The sequence below is a fragment of the Bidens hawaiensis genome, unplaced genomic scaffold, assembly GCF_021521415.1.
Source record: "Bidens hawaiensis isolate Kalapana, Puna unplaced genomic scaffold, B.hawaiensis_p1.1 tig00011078_1, whole genome shotgun sequence".
NCBI lineage: Eukaryota > Viridiplantae > Streptophyta > Magnoliopsida > Asterales > Asteraceae > Bidens > Bidens hawaiensis.
In genome coordinates this window covers 522113-533963 of record NW_027491855.1, presented here as the reverse complement: position 1 = coordinate 533963, position 11851 = coordinate 522113, and the positions used below count along the sequence as shown (strand labels likewise).

Here is an 11851-nt window from a genome sequence, read left to right as displayed (position 1 = left end):
ATTGAATGTGATTATTTTGTTCTTAATAAATAGCGGGATTGTTTTTTCATTGAAATAAAAATCTATTCCTCTGCTGAAATATAAATAATCAGTGTTGTTTAATTCCAAGTTTACAAGTTGTATATTGCTTCAACTTATAAGTTTCCACCCCATCCTGTAAAAAAAAAAAAATCAATGATAAACAGAGCACGCGGTACAAATAATGAGATTGTGTTTTCGGTTTTCCTAACATGCAAAATGTACCTGTTATTAAGTTATGCCAAGGTGGTATTTTCAAGCTCAAATTTGTGATCCTGAAAATTACAAAACAGAACAAAAAATGGGTCAAACGGGTCAAGCATGATGAAAGTTGTCTGACATGTATTCAAATGCATATAACATTCCTAAATCCCATATTAAGAAAAGCTTACATTATTTTTTGTAGTGCTATGGTCCTTGTAAGCGCGTTATTTATTTATACACATAAGATTTGAAATGTGTGACCTTAATGTTTTCAACATTCAGGCCTGAAAATGAAAATGCATCCAACGGGAACCAAATACCGAACATTGAAAACATCTAAAATTTATGCATAACAGAAAAGCAAGTGCCTTGACAGAAGAATGGTTTTAAAACTATGGGGCTGTTTGGCAACATCTGAATCAGTAAGTCTGAACCATTAAGCTGTCTGAATGGGTAAGATAATCTGAACCAGTTAGACATCTGAACCAATAAGAGCTGTTTGGTTAGACATCTGAATGACTGTGCAGAATTACTACTTTACCCCTCTGCAGAATTATGTACTGAATGAAACGTATTTGTTTGATCAAAAATCTAAATGACTATACTTAATGACGGATAATTAAAATAAAGAGAATTCATAACATAACCTTCAACAAACAAACATCCAAAAAATTCATAACATAACCTTCAACAAACAAACATTCAAAATAATCCGTATTTCGCTCTTGCGTTTTCACCCATGGCTCACAAGCTAGCAGATTAAGAAGTAACCACACCCTCAAACAATTGAGTACGTAGTTCGGGGTAAGCAAGTGGCACGGTTCTTAAGGTTTCTTTATACTTGTTAGACTGTTTGGAAAAAAATATTATAAAATTCTATAAGATTCTTGAAATATATTAAGAACTACTATTCAGAGAGAAAAGATATTATTGTTTAAAAAAATACATTTATCTCTAGTTGCCACTCTTTTTCCGACAAATTAAACATGTTTGTCACGGCATTATAAATATTGCCTGTTTTGTTTTTAAGCTTTCTCCAAGCTGAAAATCTTCTTTTTAGATAGTCATAACGGTTCCTCATTTGTTTTTGTTCCACTATGAAATTATGTTGCATTTTTAATTTTGCCGAAATATTATTCCATGACAATGTTTTAAGGTTACCTCCCTCACGCCCATTAACGGTTAACTCATGAATACATGCTTCAAGAAAAGTTTTCTCCACACCTTCTTGTTTCCAATTAATCCTAACCATTTCTTTGAACAATAAAAGCAAATGAGTTTCCACAAAATCATGTTCATATGAATTCTATAGTCAAATCATCCAAATTTTCATTTCAAATCACATATTTTCATATTCAAGTATTCCATTTCAAATCCCATGTAGTCCACATATTTTTATTTGTTTCTATTACATCTATTCCTGAATTGAAACATGGATGCAAATACAAGAGCACAAGATTGATTTACCTCGTAAGAACGGAGCGACGGTGGTCGGGTTGGGAACGACGGTGGTCGGAGCCGGGAGAAGCAGTGGTGGTGGCTGGGAGAAGCGGTGGTGGAGGCGCCGATCGACTGTGGTGGTGGCTGGAATGAGAGGTTAGGTTTGGAGAGGATTTGGTTTCTCACGTGATTTGGGGTAAAAGTGGGAAACAAAGCATCTTTTTCATTCAGCTAAAAATAAAGTTGGCCATTCAGACCTTAATGGTCCCATTCAGCAACTTTTTTTGCAAACCAAACACCTATTTAGCTGACCGATTCAACAAAAAGTGTCTGAATGACCCCATTCAGACACAAACAAACAGCCCCTATGTTGATGACTGCTCAAATGTCATAAGCAGTCCCAACAAAAAAATAAAAGGTAAACTTTCATGCTTGCAGCAAGTGGCGAAGGATAGTGAAGGCCAGCCCCCCCCCCCCCCCCGGTCATGTTTTTTTGCGCAATATTGTAAGTATACCTATTTTCGACAAAAAAATTAAGCCTCCCCCCCCCCCCCCCGGGGCAACATTTTCGTCCAAGTTTCGCCATTGTTTGTAGCTCAAATATGGACACATCAGCATGAAAAAGAACTCAAAACTTATAAAATATGGTATATGCCCAAGTTAAACATAAAATATCGTATATGTCGCTAAAACTAGTTAAAAATATCATATTTACCCACATTATTAAAACAATTTAAGAAATGACAATTTTACCCTTATCTTTTAAAACTTTAAACTTCGTATTTACCCATTTTTAACCTTAAAATATAACTTAAACCAATGCATTTGTATATATAAATGAGCCAAAATTATGAGATCAAACTCACTCTACCAATAATCCAATTCACAAGTATGATGAGCAACATATAAAGTATAAACATAGCTTTTAACAACCACCACAGAGACTCTTATCAATCAAATTCCTTAAAGTGAGATTGTCTTCAAGATTTAAAATTAAAATCAAATATAAAATGCAAAACACTAAAAATAATACCACTATAAAAACATGCAGTTGGTTACCACTTACCAACTAACAAGACACAACTCCAACTAACAAGGGACAAAGAATGTGTTGGTGTGCGCGCGCGTATTGACAACTTTGTTGTTATAATAGGATTTAGCTTCATGAGATTAAGTTGTGAAAACAGAAAACCTTACCCCTATCATAACCACTAAATATATAATCTTTGATCAATATATATGCATAATTATGGACTTCAAATTCTTCATTAATTGACATATAAAATATCACAACTAGTTATACAATTATCATATCTAGAATGTATTCTCTATACTGTCAAACGGCATCAGCGAAACTTCACTAGTGCAAATTCTCGCAGATAAATAAATCAACATAAATATCAACATGCACAATTAGTCATGATCAAGGGATTCTGTTCATCATATTTGAAGATGAAAGTGTATCTTTTAGGCTTTAGCTTTAGGGTTTTTGTGATTTGTGAGCCCGGATAATAGAAGAAGAGAGTGAGAGATGGATTTATACATTTTGATTTCTTCTTGCTTTTTATTTAATAAGATAAGAACAAAAATGCCCTTATGTGTTGTTCACATTACTGAACTTAACCCGAAATACGACGTTCCTTAAACTAAAGGGCGTAACGTGTTACTAACATATGAAATTTGGGGATATCCATTGTACTAATTGAAGTTAAAAGGACAAACCTACAAGTGATCGTAAACATAAAGGACTTAAACAAAATTATGTGTGAAACTAAAATTTATAAAACCTATTTATTAATAACGTCCTTTTATGTTTTATTTATTATTAGTTTTAATTATATACAAATCAATTTAATTAGTTATATAACTTGTTAAACCGTAAGTATTAAATTAATATTCATAAAGTTGGATTGTACATTGAGCTTGTTAAGTAATTATAAACTCCCATGGACTCAACTCGAATCGGCTTGTTCTCTTTGTTTCATTCATTTTTCTCCATATTGACAGGGGCGCAGCTCAATGGGGACCGGGGTGGCCCCGGTCACTGCCGTTTTCCCGTTAGTAGGGTAAATTTCACGATTTTTACCCAAAAATTTTTATAGGTATTAAGCGTAGTCACTCCCGATATATTTTTTCAAGATGCCACCGGTTATCATTGATTTTTTTTAAAATATAATACCCCATCTTTTGATTTTTTTTATAAAACCTCACAGTTTTTATAAACAAAAGTTACAAAAATAGTAAAAAACTTTGTTTTTATAAAACTCAAAATCGAGGGGGCTATTTGTAAATTGTAAAAATAAAAACATGTTAACAAAACATATAAAAAAAAAGAACGGGTTTCTTTTTGGAACCTAGTCACCTGTGCCCCTTCTTCTATTCTCTTTTGCTCATCGCCGGTCCACCACTTACGCCGCGCCACTGCCATCTGCCACGCCGTCCATTGCCTATGCCCTTTGCTCAGCCCTATTGGCAAGATAATAGTTCATATTTGTGTTGTTAACATAGTTCATCTTTATGTTCAAGGATTATAAAATTAGGGTTTATAATTGTGAATTGGGGATTTGAAGAAATTAATCAACTAAACTTGTAATTGGTATTGTATTGTAACACCCCGGCTAAAGCGGAAACGCCTGAGTGTGACGTACAGATTCCTCAAACACACGTGACACTATTAGATGACCATAATAACATTATTTCATTTTAAATCTTCATGTAACACAAGTTTATCAAATAATACAAGTTGTAATAAATAAACAAATGATAAGTTTCATCCTCCTATAGGCATGCTATGTGTCTTCTAACTTTCATCCTCTTATCTTTACACCTGTAACATATGTATAAAATAAAGTCAGCTACGAACATAGCTGGTGAGATTTCCACAGTTTGATATAATATGTAAAAAAAATCATACAATTCCATGAAACTTGTGAAATGAGCACATAAGGGTTCTTTACACTCGAAGCAATGGACCTGAGTGTAAAGAACATACGAATGTCCTTTCCAGTTGGGGCTACCAACGTACTCAAATATGAAGTCCCTTTTCCACTCGATACAACTGGACCTGAGTGCAAAGGGGGGCGTATGATCATACTTATTGAGGCAACCACTTGAAATCCACGTATAAAACAAATAAGCAAGTAAGCACACAAGTCCATGATATGAATTGTAGTTTGTAAGCAATATCGTAAATACTTGAAGTTTTGTAGGATACATATGCTACCCCAAAATATGAAAATGTTTAAAAAGGGGTTGTAAGAAACTCACCTCGAAATCGATGACAAACTTGTAAAGCCGAAAGCACAATGATGAAACCAAAGCAACCGAATGTGTGTTAAAGAATCCGAAAGAACGATCCACACGAACTATAAATAAATAAATACGAGACTCAATCGATAATCTACTTGATGGTTTTATTGTATAACTTGTAATGAATATTTTATATTATTTTACATTCTTTGATTATAATATTACTATTTATGTTTTAACGGAAAATCGGTTATTAATATGATTTAAGTATTCTAACGGCGGGAATATGAAGTTTACATGTTCGAAATACTTGAACTATTGTTTATAAGTCGTAAATGTAATTATTTCATTGACGAAACGATTTATAGAAAAAATAAAGTTTACGTTAGATTAGTAAACGATTTTTAATAACGGCTTACAAAAACGGAAAACTTGGTTTTTAAGTTTAAAATTGTGAGATATATTTTATAGTTAATTTACATAATTTTTATTTAATTTAAAAAGGTTTTTATATTTTTTTATGATTTTTAATTGATTTAACATGATTAATAATTTATTAATAAACTGTTATAAAAAAAAGTGAAAAGAAAGTGACTGGCGAAACCCGGGTCTTGATGTTATAAGTTCGTGTTAACCAGCTGAGCTAGACTTCATATTCGTTTATGTCTTGGTTCTTAACATTTAAATATAATAATAGTTTCATATGGATTTTATTAATAATAATAATAATAAACCGGTTCATAAAAACAAAACGCACATGACCCGGGTTTCCAACCCGGGTCTCATGGTAATGATGTAACAAGCTTAACCTGTTGAACCATGAGAACAATTCAGTTTAGACATAAGAAAAGTTATATATAAAAACTAGTTAACTTCATCTTCTTCATCTCATTCAAGAGCCCTAATTTCAATTGAGGATTTTGTTCATTTGATTATTTAGTGTTAGGGGTTTTAATCATTCGTAAAAAACTATTATAAAGTATATAACAATTACCCGAAATGGTCTTGGTTTGCCGGAGAACAGGGACTCGCCGGAGCTGAAGCCTTGCCGGATTATTACGGCTATAATAGAGAGAATCAGAAGGAAAGAAGGATATGAGCGAGTTGTAATGAGGCTTAGGTTCGTATTTATACTAACAATTTGGAGCGTTTACGCGTTAACTTGGTTAATTGATTTCCGAAAATTCCGGCGTCCATTACGGGATTGATTAGGTTGTTATAATGCAATTAAATGGTTTGTTAGGATGTTAAATTGCCGATAATTGGATTTTATGTAATTTAAATGATTCAAAAACGCGTTTTAAGGTGGTGGCGGCCATCTCCGGCGCCGGATTCCGTCGGCCGGAGGTCCAGCCGGAAAAACGGGGTAGGGACGGGGGGAGGGTTGGGTCTTGCTTTATTATTTTATTGAAATTTGTAGTTTAGTCCCTGGAGTATTAAGTATTCTTAAAAACTGATTTATAAGTTTTAGTTTAGTATGGATTTAATATCTATAAATTTCATTTTTAACCCTAAACTTTGAAAAGTTAAACATTACGTTTTGTACCTAGGATTACGCGTTTGACTCGTACGGCTCGATTAATGTTTAAGGCTCGGGATTTTGTAAACGAATCAATGAAGCAATAATCTAACAGATGTCGAACATCAAACGTTGGGAATACTATATTAATAGTAATCGATGAACAAAAGTACATTGAACGATAAACCGAGTCGGAAACATTGACAAACGTCAAACGAATCATGGGAATTTAATAATACATATTTATATATATATAAATATAAAAAAATATCCAAAATTCAACACGGGTCGGGTTTTCAGGTTTGAAAAGTGACGAATGTTACATGTATGGTGTAATTTTACTTTAACTCATGAAAAAGTAAGATACAACTTGTTTTTTCAAAAAAAAAAGATGATAAACAAACGAGTAAACGTCACAGAACTTCAACTAGTGAGCTGCTTTGCAATTATTAAAGGTCGTCGAGCTGCTTTGTAATTCTTCTTCTAAGGTACTCAACCTAGAGGTGGTCAAAAAAACCGGTTACGGAACCGGTTTGGCCGGTTTAACCGAAAACCGGTTTTTTAAAAACCGGTTTTTTTAAAAACCGGTTTGACCGGTTTACGTAACCGGTTTACGTATCGGTTATAAGTTTTGGACCCAAAACCGGTTTTATAACCGGTTATAAAAAAAACCGGTTTTTTTTAATAACCGGTTATTAAAAAACCGGTTAACCGGTTTTTAAAATAACCGGTTATTACCTTTATAAAAAAAACCGGTTAACCGGTTTTTTAATAACCGGTTAACCGGTTTAACCGGTTTTCGAACGTTACCAAACGGCCTTATAGCCGTTTTTTTTGTGTTTTTGACCGTTTTTTAGCCGTTTTTTTTTGGTTTTTTTACCATTTTACCCCCACAAACATCTATATATAGTTTAGGTTGGGTATTGGTTAGATCACACTTGATTATACAACTCCAAAAGCTCTAAACGTTTATTTCATACGCGATTATACAACTCCAAACGCTCTTCTTTCGTAGTCGTTTATTTCATACTCGAGTATACCACTCTTAATTCGTAGTCGATTATCATGGCCTCCCAAAGTGCTGCTTCATCGGTCAACATGGGTGCCTCGAACACGGGAGAAACCGTCGTTCGGGTCATCCCCACGAAACGAAACCAAGATATTTGGCAACATTTCGACCTATGCGAAATGTCTAACGGAACCCAAAAAGCTAGATGCAAACATTGTTTGAAGTTTTATAACAAAGAAGCAAACTCCAGTTTAAGAGCTCATGTAGAAAAGCCCTCTTGCAAGGTCTTGAAGGACGAATCCGGAAGTAGTTCGCAGCCGGAGATGACGAATCAAGGAACGGTGTTTACGTACGACCTTGAAGCGGTACGTCAACAGTTTGGCAACTTTGTGATTCAACAATCACTTCCTTTCAACCACTTCGACAACCCTCAATTCACGCAGATGATGCAAACGTATGTTCAACCACGCTACCAACACGTAAGTCGTTCGACCCTTAGAAGAGATATGCTTAAAGCATGGAAAAACGCTAAATCCGAACTAATTTCATACTTTTCAAACTTACAAACTGGTGTGAACTTAACCACGGATGTGTGGTCGGTACCTAATGGTTCGCCCGACTCATACATTTGTGTGACGGCTCATTGGGTTGACCCCCGGTCGTGGCAAATGATGAAACGAACCGTTGCGTTTCAATTGTTTGATTACCCGCACACGGGTAGAAATATTTTTAAACTCTTGGATAAAGTCATTCGACAATACAAGATTGAAGATAAAATCTTTTCAATATCGTTTGATAACGCGTCCAACAATACGGCCGCGGTTGGCCATTTAAAATTAAAGTATAAACCTATCTGTGATGGAGCGTTTTTTCATAGCCGATGCATTGCACATATTATCAACTTGGCCGTGCAAGATGGGTTAAACGTGATCGAAACGCAAAGAAACAATTTTAAAAGAATGTTACGAGATGTTTTTAGCAACAATTCAACATTTTCAAGATACAAAAAATTTTGTGAAGAAGCTAACTGTCAATGGTTGGGGCCTAACTGGGATTGTCCAACAAGATGGAACTCGACTTGTGAAATGTTTGAGAAAGCCATCCAACAAAAACAATCGTTAATTGCGTTTCATCAAATTTTGTCAAATAGGGGTAAATGTGCACCGTACGATCCTAGAAACTGGTTATTGATTGAGATCGTTACGGAGGTTCTTCAAATTTTTAAATCTTGCACAAGTAGTTTATCCGGGGTTTACTATCCAACAAGCCCCATTGCTTTACCAAAAATTGCTGTCATGTGCACAAAGTTGAGTGACCTTCATTGTAGGGGTGCACCTTATTTTGATATGGGTGTAAAAATGAAAGAAAAATTTAAAAAATATTTTCAAGAACTACCCGCTGTTTTGACCTGTGCTGCTGCGTTAAACCCTTGCATCAATGTTGGTGGTGTTGAAGCTTTAATAGAAAAAATTTGTGATGAGCTAGGGTTAAACGACGATCAAAACCCCTATTATAGCCAAACTTTAAAGAATGATTTCAACACCACCTTGGCAAACATGTATGATGTTTACCTTACAAGATACGGGTCGTCTTCCCAAATTCATGACTCGTTAAGAGCTGTTGCCCAATCCCAATCCCAAACCGACCTTGAAATGGGGATGTACTACATGATTTGGGAAGACGCCGGTAAACGTCAAAGGGTAAACACCCCAAGCAGTGAACTTGGAAGGTATGGTGGTACCAACTTTGTGAAACACATGACTCCGGATGAATTTAGAAGTCTTGATTTGCTGGCTTGGTGGAGAGGTAAGGAGGATGAGTTTCCGATCCTCGCCGCCATGGCCAAAGATTTACTAACGGTCCAAGCTTCCACGGTAGCTTCGGAGTCTGCTTTTTCTGTTTCTGGCAGGGTTATATCGATTAGGAGGACTCGACTCACTCCACCAGCTGTAGAGATGTCGATTTGCTACAAGGATTACTTGGACTCTTTAGACAGGGCACAACATCAACGCTCACTCGAGGGGGAAATGGACTATGAGGCGGCCTTGTATGAAGACGAGGTCAATCAAGGACACACTCAACCAATGACCGATGAAGAAGCCGCGTACGACGATTACCTAAGGAATAGCTCGGGATCGGGTAGCGAAGAAAATGAGTAACAAACATCAACTTGTTAATGTAATCGTGTCTAAACATTCTTTAATGTTTGTATTTTTGAGTTACGAATATGCGATAACGATTTAATGTTTGTATTTTTAATGTAAAAGCTATAAATGAAAGTTATGTGTTTTTAATCTTCCAAGCAAAGAATGCTAACAACGAAACCCTAAACCCTAAAGCAAAAAAAAAAAAAAAAAAAAAAAAAAAAAAAAAAAAAAAAAAAACCGGTGAACCGGTTAGACCGGTTTTTAAAAACCGGTTATAAAAAAACCGGTTTAATAACCGGTTCTAACCGGTTTCTAAACCGGTCCAAACCGGTTTGGCCGGTTTGAGTTTTCAGCAATAATAACCGGTTAATAACCGGTCCGGTTATTAACCGAACCGGTTTTTTTCTGGATAAAAAAAACCGGTCCGGTTAAAAACCGAACCGGTTTTTTCAAAAAAACCGATTTGTGCACCTCTAACTCAACCCCTCCTCTCAGCTCTCGCATTATTATAAATATTTTAGGTCTAATTTTATTTTAATTGTAAGAACAACCGTTTTTGAATGAAAGAAAAAAAATAGATGCAGAGATGTCTTGTTTGATCCAACAAGAACCGAATCGTCGATCCAAAAATTTTTGGATCCGTGACTTCAATCACCCCCATGACGAAGCCCAAGCTTCGCCACTGCATACTGTATATGGGTGGGGTGGTGCTTTCTGATGGAGCCACATGAGGCATCCCTTCCCGCCCCGTTACCACTCCACCACCCTCAAGGATATTAAAAAATAACATTTAGTATGTTTCTCTCTCACCCGGTTTTCTCTAATAGGATTTTAGTAAGATATAATTTATGCGTAATTATAAATTTGATGTTATTTTTAGTTAATGCCAGTAGAGATCTTTAAATTAAATTAGATGATCAATTTTTTGAGAGAGGTTCCAACTTCTAAGCTATTGATTCGATAAGAGATTTATATAAAGGAAAAATTCTCTATTTGATTTATTTTTTTGTCATGTGATCTCGTTATTAATTATTATTATTATTATTATTATTATTATTATTATTATTCCAAAATATCTCAATGGTACCTATAAATACTTATGATCACCAAGAACAAACAAACCCTAATCGGCCGTTCCAGAAGAAAAAAGAAAAAGAAAAGAAAATCTACGACCATGGCTGCGGAATTAGCTTCTGAAAACATTTACCATATCTTGTCAAGACTGCCGGTGAAATCTTTGGCTCGTTTCCAGTGTGTAAGCAAGCTATGGTGCAGCTACATCAACAATCCTTACCTTGAAACCTTGCATGCCAAACGAGCACTCATAAACGATGATCCATTGCTTATCTTGTTCCATAATACTAGCAGATCATAATTCATAATCAGGTTTCTGGAATATAAGCAAGCAACCGGGACCCTAGAAGCAGTGACAAAGAAGCCACCAGTTATCGAGTTGATGTGTAACAAAGACATATATTTTGGTTATGTAATTCTAGGTTCTTGCAATGGTCTGCTCTATTCGACACGAACGATCCATGGTGATACCAATTTGGCTGTCATCAATCCTCTAACGAAAGAGTGTTGTGAGTTGCCACCAGTTGATTCAAAAAAGTCGTTTCGGGAGGATTCAACCGGGCTTGGTTTTGATGATTCTACCAATACTTTCAAGATGGTGTTGTTGTGCCAAGAAAGCCACGCACCATGGTGCATGTGTTGGGCACAAACTCGTGGCGAAAGATACCCCAAGTCCCAGCTTCTTTCATAACCGGTGAAGGGGTGTTTGCTAAGGGGAGTTTACATTGGTTAAGTGAAGATTACCGCAAAATAAGCTTAGGAAAACCGGTAATAAGCTTTGACATGGCTAAAGAGGAATTCGGATTAATCAATCCTCCTGATCAAATATATTCCGGTATGATTAGCAAGGAACAATTGGTTGATTTACATGGTGAACTTGGATATGTGTATCAAATCGGTGATCACGTGGTAGAGGTGTGGGTGTTGAAGGAGACTGGGTGGGTCATGCATTGTCTGTTTGAGAAGAAACCGCCTCTTTCTCGTGATATCGTTAAGGTTTTAGGGTTTTGGAACGAAAGAAAGGGTATATTAATGACAATTGATGGGTGGCATATGTTTGTTTACAACTTAAACAATGATAGTTTGCATGAAGTCAGCTCGGTTGGTTTGGAAGAAGAAGGATCATCTAACCAGATAGATATACGAATGTATCGAAGTAGTTTGTTTTCAACACGTTATTCATTGTTTTAA

At 35.6% G+C, this 11851-nt stretch overlaps 1 protein-coding gene across 1 annotated transcript; it reads left to right on the top strand.

The window, feature by feature from the left end:
• Positions 1-11287: 11287 nt before the first annotated feature.
• On the top strand, positions 11288-11851 carry LOC143537068 (uncharacterized). The gene has a single exon (XM_077030925.1). The coding sequence runs from the start codon at positions 11288-11290 to the stop codon at positions 11849-11851; it is 564 nt and encodes a 187-aa protein (XP_076887040.1).

What these genes read in the sequence shown, in the direction of transcription:
- LOC143537068 (XM_077030925.1), top strand. Translation starts at nt 11,288, where the DNA reads ATGGTGCATGTGTTGGGCACAAACTCGTGGCGAAAGATACCCCAAGTC.